This window comes from Mustelus asterias, chromosome 5 (genome assembly GCF_964213995.1).
Source record: "Mustelus asterias chromosome 5, sMusAst1.hap1.1, whole genome shotgun sequence".
Taxonomy (NCBI): domain Eukaryota; kingdom Metazoa; phylum Chordata; class Chondrichthyes; order Carcharhiniformes; family Triakidae; genus Mustelus; species Mustelus asterias.
The window spans coordinates 46,741,791-46,756,646 of record NC_135805.1 but is presented as its reverse complement, the minus strand read 5'-3'; the positions used below and the strand labels follow the sequence as shown (position 1 = coordinate 46,756,646).

The 14,856-nt window shown below is 41.2% G+C and overlaps 1 protein-coding gene across 1 annotated transcript in view; it reads left to right on the top strand.

The window, feature by feature from the left end:
• Positions 1-14,856, top strand: part of rngtt (RNA guanylyltransferase and 5'-phosphatase) — a 377,232-nt gene that overhangs the window by 113,961 nt on the left and 248,415 nt on the right. The window contains exons 9-10 of the mRNA XM_078212481.1: positions 1,665-1,800; positions 6,012-6,083. Of these exons, the coding sequence (XP_078068607.1) occupies positions 1,665-1,800; positions 6,012-6,083 (208 nt within the window). The remainder of the gene's footprint in view (positions 1-1,664; positions 1,801-6,011; positions 6,084-14,856) is intronic.

Genomic DNA, 14,856 nt, shown 5'->3' with positions numbered 1-14,856 from the left:
ACTTGAGAGGAAAGGACTTTTTTATAGATGTGAAGCACTTGGAGGTAAAAATTCTGGATGAGATGAGTTTGGAAAGGACATGGTCGGAGTGATGAGAGAAGTTAGAAAGAGACACAGGTTCTGCACTAGAGCAGTGGGATGTTTGGCTTGATGGACAAGGGTGGAAGCAGCCGAGGTATCAGAGTATTGTTGGAAGGAGTGAGTATTGATTTTATGAATAATATTATAATCTCAATTCCAGCTTGACGTTTTAGCAACTACATTGGTAAAGGACAGATGGCTGTTTACCACATTTAGGCCAAATCATTTTCTGTGCAGGATTAAAGCTGTATAAACTATGAATTTTCACTGGCTCAATCTCTGCTACCTCTCCTCCTCCACATAATTTATTTTTTATCCATGGCTATGGAGCAGCCTGAACTGTGGAACGCATGGTGGCAGGCAGCTTTAGATTGTGCCACCTGGCAGCAATAACAAGGGGTGCTTTGCACACACAACGAATCTTTAGTAATGTTGAAGCATGAAATTTACTTTATAGATTTCCAGGACAATGGCTTATACAGCGTGACATTTTTATAGCCTGAGGTAGAGGAAAAAGGGAAAAGTCACTGTGACTTTTATGCACGCCATAGGTTCTTTATTTGTAATAACAGTTAGGTTTCAGCCAGGAAGAGATCTTTGGTCCATGTATCTCTTCTTTTCGCAATATTCTCTCTTGCATTTCTAATAACCCTGAATCCCGTAGATGTAGTTGTGGATGAGCAATGGGCTTTGCTATAGTAAGAGGTGTGAACTGATTCTCGCTGCTAGCAGCAAGAACTATGCTTTGTCTTTTGTAGGAACGGCCCTATTTTTTTCTGAGCAAACATGGAAGTGAGTCAGTGGTATCAAACCCTGCATGAGTTTTCTGGCATGTGAGGCTATGGCGAAAGGGTGTGTAAAAGTCCACTTGTTCTGCTGTAGTCTTTCCAGTAATTAGACAAATTTTTGATCTACAATGAAGCCAGTGGTTATGGGGGAAAGGCAAAAAAAATGCAGTTAAGGCTCCCTCCCATCTGATCTTATTACATGGTGGCACAGTCTTGAGGAACCAAATGATCTGCTCCTATTTCTTATGTTCTTATAATCGAGGGATTTTGAACTTTGGGCAAAATGTGGGATTTGTAGAATTGCAGCTGGTCTACTTAGTGACATTGAAGGAAATAGATGTTACCATTAATGTGTCCAGGAACAGAGAGAGATTTGACAAGAGACTATGGCTTTAACAGCTCACTTTGAGTGGTTACCGATATAACATATATTTGTTTTGGGCAAACAGGCCACCATTAATGTTGAGTCTATTGTACCCATTTACTTATCTGCACTTTCTTTTTCAAAAATGATTTGGTGCAAGTCTAGCAGATTTTCTGAATTGTACTGAAACATAACTGGATAGCTTTCTCAACCAAAGTCACCGATGTGACCTGGACTCAAACAGCATTGTCCTCTCATATATGAATATCTTGTACTGCAGACAGCTGCTGTAACCAGTCTTAGTGACTGGAATTAATTTTTCCAGTTTACTTCCCATTTTTGAAAAATTTCGTTATCTTTTGTAACAGCATTGTGAAGTAGAAATTCTTCTGAGCATTCAGAATACTGATGTGTGCTGGTTGTTGTTGCAGGTATATGATGGTTATTGATGGTAAGAATGAAGTGTACATGCTTGACAGAGACAATTCAGTGTTTCATGTAGCAAACCTGGAGTTTCCTCTTCGGAAAGATCTTCGTATTCATCTGACTAACACACTATTGGATGGGGTAAGAGTTTTTTTTACCTTTTTAAGTGATTATTTTAAACAGCCACATTACTGCTGATTTCTCTCATTGCCATTTATTGTCACTTAAAGGAAATGAAGCAAGGGGAAAAGGCATGCATGATAAAAGGACACCCCAAAACACCTTGCGGCTAATGAAGCACTTGTGAAGTGCAGTTACTACTTTAATATAAGGAAATTTGTGCAAAGGAAGGTCCCACAAACAGCAGTGGGATACATGACCAGATGAACTCTCTTAGTCAAGTTGGATGAGGGATAAATATTGACCTGGGCATGGGGAGAATTCCCCTGCTTGTCTTCAAATGGTGTCATTTGTACATCCACCTGATGTGAGGAAATGGGACCTCGGTTTAATGTTTCATCCAAAAGGTGGCATAAACAACAGTGTAGCTCTCCTATAGCTTTGAACGGAAGTGTTGGCCTGCATTATGTGCTCAAGTCGCTGTAACGTGATTTAAACCCACAACCTTTTGACTTGGGGACGGGAGTGCCACCATTGAACTAAGTTTGATACCTAAAATATTTTAAGTTGACCCAGACCCAGGCAATGTTGCTTAATCTTAAAATAGTTTTTGTCACATGCAAGTTTTTGTTACAATTTCTAAATGTCTATAATCAATGACTTTTATCATTTGAAAGGCAAGGGCTGAAAATGAGAAGGAATGAAAACACAGCTGGACAAAATTTTATTCTGAGTTGTCACACTTGAACCAATGTATTCTGACTCTTGTGCAGCAGTGAAGAAAAAACTTTATCTACAGTGAAAAGTACCATGCAGTTTAATACTTGCCAATTATATGTGGTGTAACTGAAGTTAAGGCTCAACTGGAAAGCTGACAAAATTGAAATGTCAACGTGATCAATGCGACTGTCAATTTGTGTGGGGTGTAAGCGTGCTGTAGCTACTGGCTTGCGTATTATTGGAAATGAATGTAATATGTGAACAGCAGCAGGTGGCACAGATGGGATGGCTGTTGAGTCTGACCCTTTCCAAAAATCACTGCACTAATGTTTGCAATGACTATGGAGAATGTTAGGCAGATCATATGTTGCCAGTAGAGAAACACACAGATTTTTCTTTTGCAGTTTAATTCTTCCATGTGATTAATATTGATTTATTCAAACCAATTGTCCTTTGATCTGAGTTTTTGTGTGTTCCAAAAAGAGAAAAACATTTTTTCCCAGGTTATAAGTGATCACATTTTTAGGTTCTTCCTGTGATTATTCCAGGCCTAAGTGCTGCTCATTTTACCCTTAATGTTTTTCCTGTTTAATATGCAGAGGAAAAGCATATATGCAGATCCAGTTGTACTCCTTGTTAATAAACCTGGATGTAGTGTTATGAAGTGGTAGCTTGCAGGTTTAGTCCCCGACTCTGCTCTTGAAGGGAAGGCAGGGATAAATTGTTCTATGATCCAGAGTTGTGTTGGAGATGAATGTAGGATTTAAGTATCTGTGAAGTCCTTTCTGAGATGTTGAAGTAATGTACTATTTTTCTTGTTAATTACTTTTGTCAGCTGCTTTGTAGAACAACATAGAAATGTGATAAGAATGCTAGAGTACATATATGCTGCTTTGAACCTTTTAGTAAGAATGGCTTGGGCTGTGTTTCATACTGAGAACCACCTAAAAATGCCAATAACTTAATACTTTCGGAGTCCAGGCTTTTTGGAATTATTAGCACTAAAGCAGAGACGACCTCAAAATGAACTTCATTTTTTAATCAAAATCAAAAACAAAATGCTGGAAAATCTCAGCAGGTCTGACAGTATCTGTGGAGAGAGAATAGAGCAAACGTTTCGAGTCTGGATGACCCTTTGTCAGATCTAAGAGCAAAGAAAATCAGAATAGATTTATACTATGAAGGTAGGGGGAGGGGGGGGAGCTGTAATTGGACAAAGAGAATGTAAATGAGGATGAAGGCGGCTGAGAGAGGTGCTAAGAGTGTCCATTAAGTGATCAGAATGTGAGAATGGCAGAACAGAGGTACAGATGGTTAAGACAGTTGCCCGGGGGGAGACCAAACGTGGACTGGGTGGCCACTTTGCTGAACACCTTTGACCCATTAGCAAGCAGGACCCAGATCTTTCTGTCACTTGCTGCTTCAATACACCACCCTGCTCTCCTGTTCACATATCCGTGCTTGGTATTTGGCAATGTTCTAGTGAACCCCAGCGCAAACAGGAGGAACAGCAGCTCATCTTCCAATTGGGCACTTTATAGCCTTCCGGACTGAACATTGACTTCAACAACTTCAGAGCATGAACTCTCTCCCCTCCACCTTCACCCCATTGCCATTTATTTTATTTCATTCTGTTTCTTCTTTTCATGTCATTCATCCACTTTTATCATCCTTCCTTCTCACTTGCATTTTTTCACTTCCTCATTCCTGCTCTCCGTCTTGCGTGTGCAACCCCCATCCCTTCATGCCAATTGCCTCAACCATCTGTACATCTGTTCTGCCATTCACACATTCTGATCACTTAATGGACACTCTTAGCATCTCTCAGTCTTCTACATCCTCGTTTACATTCCCTTTGTCCTATTACCGTTCCCCCCACTGACGAAGGGTCATCCAGACTTGAAACATTAGCGCTATTCTCTCGCCACAGATGCTGTCAGACTTGCTGAGATTTTCCAGCATTTTCTGTTTTTGTTTCAGATTCCAGCTTAGAATCATAGAATCCTACAGAACAGAAGGAGGCCATTTGGGCCATTAGGTCTGTACCGACCACAATCCCAACCAGGCTTTATTCCATAATGCCATGCATTTACCCTAGCTAGTCCCCCTGACACTAAGTGGCAATTTAGTATGGCAATCCACCTAACATCTTTGGACTGTGGGAGGAGCACCCGGAGGAAACCCACGCAGACACGGGGAGAATGTGCAAACTCCACACAAACGGTCACCCAAGCTGGGAATCGAATCCGAGTCCCTGGCGCTGTGAGGCAGTAGTGCTAACCACTGTACCATCCAGTATTTTGCTTTTATTTTCAAATCACTGGGCCATCATAGTTGTGTGGAGAAGATCATAGCAGCACAATTAGGAAATTGCATTCGTGACATGAGTTCAGTTCATTAATGGGAAGGAATGGGCAGTACGGTGGCACAGTAGTTAGCACTGCTGCCTCACAGCGCCAGGACCTGGGTTCGATTCCCGGCTTGGATGATGTCTGTGTGGAGTTTGAACATTCTCCCTGTGTCTGCGTGGGTTTCCTCCAGGTGCTCCAGTTTCCTCCCGCAGTCCAAAGCTGTGTGGGCTAGGTTGATTGGCCATGCTAAATTGCCCTTTAGTGTCAGGGGGATTAGCAGGGTAAATAAGTAGGGTAATGGGGTTAGGGCCTGTGTGGGATTGTGGTCTGTGCAGACTCAATGGACCGAATGGCCTCCTTTTGCACTGTAGGATTCTATGTTTCTATCTATGATTCTAAAAAGACATTTGTATTGTTACTACAATACTATTACCTCCTGGAACATTGGGCTCAAAAAGAGTGTCCACTTGATGAGAATTTTAATTCTGTACTAAAATTTATTAACGTTAAACCAACTGATGTATTCATATTTGTAAACCATTCTGAATTACAAGTTACCAGTTTAAATGATGAGACACCACTGCTCCCTTGCTGCATTTTGGGAGTTTGCTCATTTAAAAAACATGAATGGGAAGATTTCTGTAGCTCTTAATAAATAAGAATGAATAATGTGTGTTGCTGGAGAATGCAGTAAAATCAATGTCCTGTAGTCTGTGCTGATACGAACTAATGAGAATTTGTTTATAGTAAGCTGATGAAGGCAAGTAATCATAGAATCCCAACAGTGTGGAAGGTGGCCATTCGGTCCATTGAGCCTGCACCGATTCTTCGACAGAGCATCTTACCCAGGTCTTCTCCCTCACCTTATCCCTGTAACCGTATACATTTACCATGGCCAATCCACCTAAACTGCACATCTTTGGAAGAAACCGGAGCTCCCAGACGAAACCCATGCAGACGGGGAGAATGTTCAAACTCCACACAGTTACCTGAGGCTGGAATTGAACTTGGGGGCCCTGGCGCTGTGAGGCAACAGTGCTAACCACTGTTCCACTGTGGTGCCCAAGAAATGCTTGATCAGTCAACTTTTGAGTACATGTTGAACAAATTTGTAAATGCAGAGATGTTGAATCAACCTTTTTCTTCTTTTTCTGTTACTAGGAAATGATCATTGACAAAGTCGATGGAAAGCCTGTTCCTCGGTACTTGATTTATGACATAGTGAAATTTAGTGTAAGTACTAATTTAGTTATACAATTATTCCTTTAATGCCATTGCTGTTTATTTCCTGGTTGTGTGGTCAGATGACAGAATTCAATTAAGATTTATATGTGCTGATTTTTAATGAATTGAACATAAAGTGGATTTCAAGGTGGATGGGCAGTTGCGATGCATTAAACTTGCTCTGATATCTTTCAGTGCACTTATTTAATCTTTCACATTTACAAATGAGGACAGTTAGTTGAGACATTAGAGTCAGTATTCCACGATGAACAATCCTGACCTGAAAGACTGACTTACGATTATGAGAAATGTGCATCCTCATTGCATGTTGAGCTGCCTCGCACCAAATTGTCTGCTATGCTGTTCTTCCAGCTTCTTTTTTACATCAATTACCATTTTTGGGGGCATGCCAATTATGTAGATTGTACAGGACATTGGCTCGAGGGCAGGACGTATAACTGGCTTCAGGACTGGACTGGATGTGATCGTCAGCATTATAATATAATTTAGTCTGATCTCATTAAGAATTTCTTGGGTAAGGCAAGAGCATACGTTTTAATCAGACATCCATTTTTGGGCCTCAAACATCAAAGTCTAACCGTTGGATGAAGTATACATTTTTGAAGGGGTTTTTTGAAGGGGTAACCGAGAAGGTAAATGAGGGCAGTGCAGTTGATGTTGTCTACATGGGCTTTAGCAAGGTCTTTGACAAGGTACTGCATGGTAGGTTGTTGCATCAGAATCATAGAATCATAGAAATCATAGAAACCCTACAGTGCAGAAGGAGGCCATTCGGCCCATCGAGTCTGCACCGACCACAATCCCACCCAGGCCCTACCCCCACATATTTACCCACTAATCCCTCTAACCTACACATCTCAGGACTCTAAGGGACAATTTTTAACCTGGCCAATCAACCTAACCCGCACATCTTTGGACTGTTATGTCTTTGGAGGTTAAATCTCACGGAATACAGGGTGAGGTAGCTAAATGGATACAAAATTGGCTTGATGACAGAAGCCAGAGGGTGGTTGTAGAGGGTTGTTTTTCAAACTGGAGACCTGTGACCAGAGGATCGGTGCTGGGTCCACTGTTATTTGTCATTTATATTAATGATTTGGATGAGAATTTAGGAGGCATGGTTAGTAAATTTGCAGATGACACCAAGATTGGTGACATAGTGGACAGTGAAGAAGGTTATCTCGGATTGCAACGGGATCTTGATCAATTGGACTAATGGGCTGACAAATGGCAGATGGAGTTTAATTTAGACAAATGCGAGGTGATGCATTTTGGTAGATTGAACCAGGGCAGGAGTTACTCAGTTAATGGTAGGGCATTGGAGAGACTTACAGAACAAAGAGATCTAGGGGTACATGTTCATAGCTCCTTGAAAGTGGAGTCACAGATGGAGAGAGTGGTGAAGAAGGCATTCAACATGCTTGGTTTCATTGGTCAGAACATTAAATACAGGAGTTGGGATGTCTTGTTGAAGTTGTACAATACATTGGTAAGGCCACACTTGGAATACTGTGTACAGTTCTGGTCACCCTATTATAGAAAGGATATTAAACTAGAAAGCATGCAGAAAAGATTTACTAGGATGCTACTTGATGGTTTGAGTTATAAAGAGAGGCTGGATAGACTGGGACTTTCTTCTCTGGAGCATCGAAGGTTGAGGGGTGATCTTATAGAGGTCTATAAAATAATGAGGGGCATAGATCAGCTGGATAGTCAATATCTTTTCCCAAAGGTAGGGGAGTCTAGGGCATAGGTTTAAGGTGAGAGGGGAGAGATACAAAAGTGTCCAGAGGGGCAATTTTTTCACACACAGGGTGGTGTGTGTCTGGAACAAGCTGCCAGAGGTAGTAGTAGAGGTGGGTACAATTTTGTCTTTTAAAAAGCATTTAGTCAATTAGATGGGTAAGATAGATATAGAGGGATATGGGCCTAATGCGGGCAATTGGGACTAGCTTTGGGGTTTAAAAAAAAGGGTGGCATGGACAAGTTGGGCCGAAGGGCCTGTTTCCATGCTGTATACCTCTATGACTCTTAAGTGGGCTTATTTATATGGTAATGGTAATTTCTGAAAACATCAGTTTAATGAGCAATCATTTTCTATAGAACCATAGAATCCCTACAATGCAGAAGGAGGCCATTCAACCCATTGAGTCTGTACCGACTCTCTAAAAGCCCATATTACCCAAGTCCACACTCCGCCCTGGTAGTTATAGACCGGTTAGTCTTACTTCGGTGGTTGGTAAATTGATGGAAAAGGTCCTTAGGGATGGGATTTACGGCCATTTAGAAAGATGCGGATTAATCCGGGATAGTCAGCACGGATTCGTGAAGGGCAAGTCGTGCCTCACAAATTTGATAGCATTTTTTGAGGAGGTAACTAAGTGTGTTGATGAAGGTAGGGCAGTGGATGTCATATACATGGATTTTAGTAAGGCGTTTGATAAGGTCCCCCATGGTCGGCTTATGATGAAAGTGAGGAGGTGTGGCATAGAGGGAAAGTTGGCCAATTGGATAGGTAACTGGCTGTCTGATCGAAGACAGAGGGTGGTGGTGGATGGAAATTTTTCGGATTGGAGGCAGGTTGCTAGCGGAGTGCCACAGGGATCAGTGCTTGGTCCTCTGCTCTTTGTGATTTTTATTAATGACTTAGAGGAGGGGGCTGAAGGGTGGATCAGTAAATTTGCTGATGACACCAAGATTGGTGGAGTAGTGGATGAGGTGGAGGGCTGTTGTAGACTGCAAAGAGACATAGATAGGATGCAAAGCTGGGCTGAAAAATGGCAAATGGAGTTTAACCCTGATAAATGTGAGGTGATTCATTTTGGTAGGACTAATTTAAATATGGATTACAGGGTCAAAGGTAGGGTTCTGAAGACTGTGGAGGAACAGAGAGATCTTGGGGTCCATATCCACAGATCTCTAAAGGTTGCCACTCAAGTGGATAGAGCTGTGAAGAAGGCCTATAGTGTGTCAGCTTTTATTAACAGGGGGTTGGAGTTTAAGAGCCGTGGGGTTATGCTGCAACTGTACAGGACCTTGGTGAGACCACATTTGGAATATTGTGTGCAGTTCTGGTCACCTCACTATAAGAAGGATGTGGAAGCGCTGGAAAGAGTTGCAGAGGAGTGCAGAGGTAGGTCTTATGAGGAAAGGTTGAGGGAGCTAGGGCTGTTCTCTCTGGAGCGGAAGAGGCTGAGGGGAGACTTAATAGAGGTTTATAAAATGATGAAGGGGATAGATAGAGTGAACGTTCAAAGACTATTTCCTCGGGTGGATGGAGCTATTACAAGGGGGCATAACTATAGGGTTCGTGGTGGGAGATATAGGAAGGATATCAGAGGTAGGTTCTTTACGCAGAGAGTGGTTGGGGTGTGGAATGGACTGCCTGCAGTGATAGTGGAGTCAGACACTTTAGGAACATTTAAGCGGCTATTGGATAGGCACATGGAGCACACCAGGATGATAGAGAGTGGGAAAGGTTGATCTTGGTTTCAGATAAAGCTTGGCACAACATCGTGGGCTGAAGGGCCTGTTCAGTGCTGTACTGTTCTATGTTCTATCCCCGTAACCCTGCACATTTGCCATGGCTAATCCACCTAACTTATACATCTTTGGACACTAAGGGGCAATTTAGCATGACCAATCCAGCCACTCCGCACATCTTTGGACTGTGGGAGGAAATCAGATAACCTGGAGTAAACCCACGCAGACACAGGGAAAACGTACAAACTCGACCCTGTCACCCAAGGTTGAATCCTGGATCAAACCAAGGTCCCGGGCATTGTGAGGTAACAGTGAAGGCAGTACCTTCCAAGCCCACAACCACTACCATCTTGAAGGACAAGGGCAGCAGAAACATGGGAACACCACCACCTACAAGTTCCCCTCGAAGCCGCTCACCATCCTGCCTTGGAAATATATCGCCATTCCTTCATAGTCGCGAGGTCAAAATCCTGGAATTCCCTCCCTATCAGCATTGTGGGTCAACCCACAAAACATGGACTGCAGCAATTCAAGAAGGCAGCTCACCACCACCTTCTCAAGGGCAACTAGGGATGGGCAATAAATGCTGGTCAGCCAGCAACACCCATGTCCCACAAATGAATAAAAAAAAATCCACTGTGCAGCTAAAATGCTGTATCACAAATAAGTCAAGTTAAGTGAATTCAATTGACAATATTGGAGCTCTATTTATGATACAAAGCAGTGTTAAATGTTTGCTAATATTTTCCAAAATTCAAATACTATCAGTTTCAACAAAAAGCTTTTAAGTATCTATAAATTCAAATCCTTGATTAGATCAAAACAGTTGAAAAAGGTTTCTTCAAGAGTTTAGATTAAGGATGATGAATGTAATGGAAAGTGTTGAAAATATGGTTTTAGAGTTTTATGTTTTGTGAAAATTGAAAATTATAAACATGTTCCCTAACAGATGTGGTACATATTACAGATGCACTTTTAAAATGTGCTGTGCAGTTATTAAAGAGGAGATCTTGTGACATGATGGTTGCATTCTTACCTTTGGGCCAGAAGCCTCTTTTTTTAAAATTCATTCAAGGGATGTGGGCTTTGCTGACTGGGCCAGGATTCATTGCCCATCTCTCATTGCCCTTGAGAAGGTGGTGGTGAGCTGACATCTTGAACTTTTGCAGTCCACGTGGTGTAGGTATATCCACCTTGCTGTTAGGGAGGGAGTTTCAGGATTTTCACCCAGCAACAATAAAGGAACAGGTCAAGTTCAAGTCCTCCTTCAGGATCTGGTGGCCATGGAAGGTGCATCCATAATGTGGCCAAACAGATTTATTATCAGCTTGTGAATCCTTCCAATACACCTTTTGTTCTCTCTATTTTTTCATTCACTTTTCTTCATGGGTTTTTTTTTGAGGGTGATCTGTAATGTAAATTTCATCTTGGCAATACAAAGTCAAAATACTGCTAATGTTAGAAATCTGAAATAAAAACTGAAGATGCTGGAAGTACTCGGCAGGTCTGGCAGTATCTATGGAGAAAGAGGCAGAGTTAATATTTTGGGTTGACGACCTTTCTCCTGAAATGTGAACTGTGCTTCTCTCTCCATAGATGTTGCCAAACCTAAGCATTTCTAACTAAAATAAAATCAAATTACTGCGGATACTGGAATCTGAAACCAACAGAGAAAATGCTGGAAAATCTCAGCAAGTCTGGCAGCATCTGTAAGGAGAGAAAAGAGCTGAAGTTTCCAGTCTAGATGACCCTTTGTCAAAGCATTTCTAGCACTTTCTGTTTTTATTTCATATTGACAGTGATTTATTTGAATTCCAGGAAGTTAGTATCCGTGAGTTAGGTTCACAAAGTCTGTGAACTGGGTCTGTGAGTGCGACCATAAGTGAACTGGAATTAGCAGTGTAAACATTGAGAGTTGGTTCCTTTACACTGGCCACAGAAATGGGATTAAAATGACACCACAAGGCTTAGATTATTCAATGTCAGTTTCATGTTGTGTCCTCCCTAGCCTGTTGCCCGTGAGTTAGTCTGATGTAGTTATTATGATTGTATTATTCAGCACTGCAGGGAGAGGTTTTGTCCTTGTTACAATAAATGAGGTAAATGCTATCTTTAAGGAAAGGCAGTGTCAAAGATGTTTGCAAGGAAAATACACTAAAGTTAGTTCCCATGTTGCTGAATATATACCTATCTATTCTAATCCAATTTTCCAAGATTAGGTCCTCAGCGTTGTTATTTTTAAGGTTTATTGTGGCTTTTCTTTAAATCCTCATCTTTGATGCTCTCTATTTCTGTATGAAGCATACGGACATTTGATTTTTTGGGCAGTGGCTGTGCTGTAGTCAAGTTGGCTGTTAAGAATTCATGTCTCTTATTGTGGGCAAGGATTTAATTTTTGCTTAGTTTCTTCCAAAAGGAAAAGATTGGGAATTTGTAACCTGGGGAATTCTGAGTATAAAATTATTCTTTGTAGACATTTGGGTTGTCTTGATTTTACTTGCCTGTTCCTTCAACTTTGTTTCCTAATACTTTAAGAAGTCTCACAACACTAGATTAAAGTCCAACAGGTTTATTTGGAATCACGAGCTTTCAGGTGAGTGGATGAAGGAGCAGCGCTCCGAAAGCTTGTGATTCCAAATAAACCTCTTGGACTTTAACCTGGTGTTGTGAAACTTCTTACTGTGTCCAACCCAGTCCAAAGCGGGCATCTCCACATCCTAATACTTTGTTTATTTTATCCTCTGTTTCATTGACCTTGCATTCACTCCCTCTCGTGCTCTCATTGTTGAAGTTGGAGCAAAATTCTGGCCAGCGTTTTGGGGACTGTAACCTTTCATCAGAACTTAGAAAAGTGAGAAATGCAATAGGTTTTAGCAGGTGACGGGGGAAGGGTGGGAAGGAGAACACAAGGTTTGTGATAGGGTGGAAGGCAAAAGGGATTAAATGGCAAAATGTTCCTTGGTGCAAGGCCAAAGGGAGTTGTGGTGGGACAAGTAAAGAAACAAAAGATGTGTCTAGAGGAGGCAGAGTGACAGGATAGTAACTGTCTGAACACAAAGTAAAGAAATCAAGAAAGCAGTGAGGAAAAAAGAAACCAATAATAAAAGATGAAAAAAATGGAGAAAGAAGTTATGATCTAAAATTGAATATTACTATTAAATTCAATATTGAGCCTGAAAGGCTGTAAAGTATTCAGTTGAAAGATGGGGAACCTTTCTTCAAGCTTCCATTGAGCATCATTAGAACGCTGTAGGAGGCCAAGGACAAAAGCTCAGATTGGGTGCAAGGTGGAGAGTTGAAATGACAGGCGACTGGAGGCTTGGGGTCATGCTTACTGACTGAAAGGAGGCATTCTGCAAAGTGGTCTCAGCCTATATTTGGTCTCTCCAATGTAGGGGAGATCGCATAGTGTGTGGCGAATATAGTATACTAAATTGAAAGCAGCACAAGTAAATCACTATTTTTCACTTAGGAGGATTTGTAGCCTTGGACGATGAGAGGGAGGAGCTGAAGGGGCAGGTGTTGCATCCACTGCACTTGCATGGATAGGTGCCTTTGGAAAGGGAGAGGGTGTTGGGGATGATTGAGGAGTGGACCAGGGTGTTATTTAGGAAGTAATCCCTCTGGAATACTGAAAGGAGAGGGGAAGAAGTGTTTCCTGCTGGCATCACACTGCATTTACTTCCAGCATTTTCTGTTTTTATTTTAGCTATTCTACATCCGCAGTGTTTAGCATATTGCTTTGGTTCAGAAATAATCTTTTGTTATTTAGTAAATATCTGCTCTATTTATTTCTACTGTCATCTGAACCTGCCCTCTTCCCCCAACTCCCTCAAACGCATTTGAATTTACCACTACCTGCAAAGTTATGTTATCAAAGAATATTTTCACTACAACAAAAGGATGTATTTATATATAATGACAAATTGTAGCAATATAGCCCTTGTCATGTAAAAAAGTATGCCAAGATTCTTCAGGGTCATGAAAAAAAATGGAGGTCAACCCAAATAAAGTATGGTTAAAAAGTTTGGGCAAGTTTAGCTTCCAAACTCTTTGCCATTCTGATGTTTTTTCAGGTGTGCCTTCCTGAGGACATTTACCCTCTCAACACTGACAAAACCCGAGACTGTTTTCTCACTGTCTTTTCCATTTCTCCAAAGCTCCCCTCTTTTTAAAATGAGGGAAAATAACCGATGTCAATGTTCGACTGTCACAGTGCAGTTGCCAGCTTTCAAGCACTGGGTGATTCCGATTGCGAGTTGCCCAGCTCTACGCACATATGAGGTGAAACATTTTGAAAGGAAGCATAAAGAGAGGAAATGTATACATAACAGTAAACCTTTTAAAGAAATAGAACAGAAAGAAGTTATGGGGTTAAATGCACAAACCTTTAAAAGCCGATAAAGCTTAGAAAAAATGCTAGTTTAATTCCATGTTTTGCAAATAGGAGGATAAGGTACCAAAGCCAAAAGGTAATGTTAAAGATAATGATCAAGCTGTCATTAGAACATTGTGTCCAATATTGGATGTACTTTAGGCCACTGAGACATAGTGACTAGTTCTGTGTACTATGCAATGGCTGAATGTCTTCCTTCTGTGATATAAGTTTTATATCCCAGAATACCTAATCTCACTGAGTATTTTAGGAGGTAGTTGATGTTTTGGAAAATTTATAATTTAGTAAAGTATTTTTGGCAAACTCGTTAATAGTTCTTTAACAATGACAATTTGATTTATATAGCACATTTAACATAATGAAATGTCCCAAGGCACTTCATGGGAGGCTTAAAAACAGAAGTATGGCATGAGGCAGTATTAGCTTAGGTGGCCACAGTTTGGTCAAAGATGTAGGTTTTAAGAAGTGTCTTGATGGAAGAAAGTGAGGTAGAGAGGGGTCTCCAGAGCTTGGGGCCTATGTAACTGAAGGCATGGCCACCAATGGTGGAACAATTATAATTGCGAATGCAAAAGAGCCCAGAAGTAGAGGAGTGTAGATATCTTGGGTTATGCGGTTGGTAGAAATTCCAGAAATAGGCAGGCACAAAGCCATGGAGGAATTTGAAAATGAGAATGAGGATTTTAAATTCAAAATATTGTTTCACCAGGAGCCAGTGCAGGTTAGTGAGCACAAAGGTGATGGGGAACAGAATTTGCTAAGAGTTCAGTGATAGTGTTGGATGATCTCAAGTTTGTGGAGGGTACAATTTTGGAGAGCAGCTAGGTATATATAGGAATACCCATATCTACAGGTAATGAAATACATGAATGGGGCTTTGGC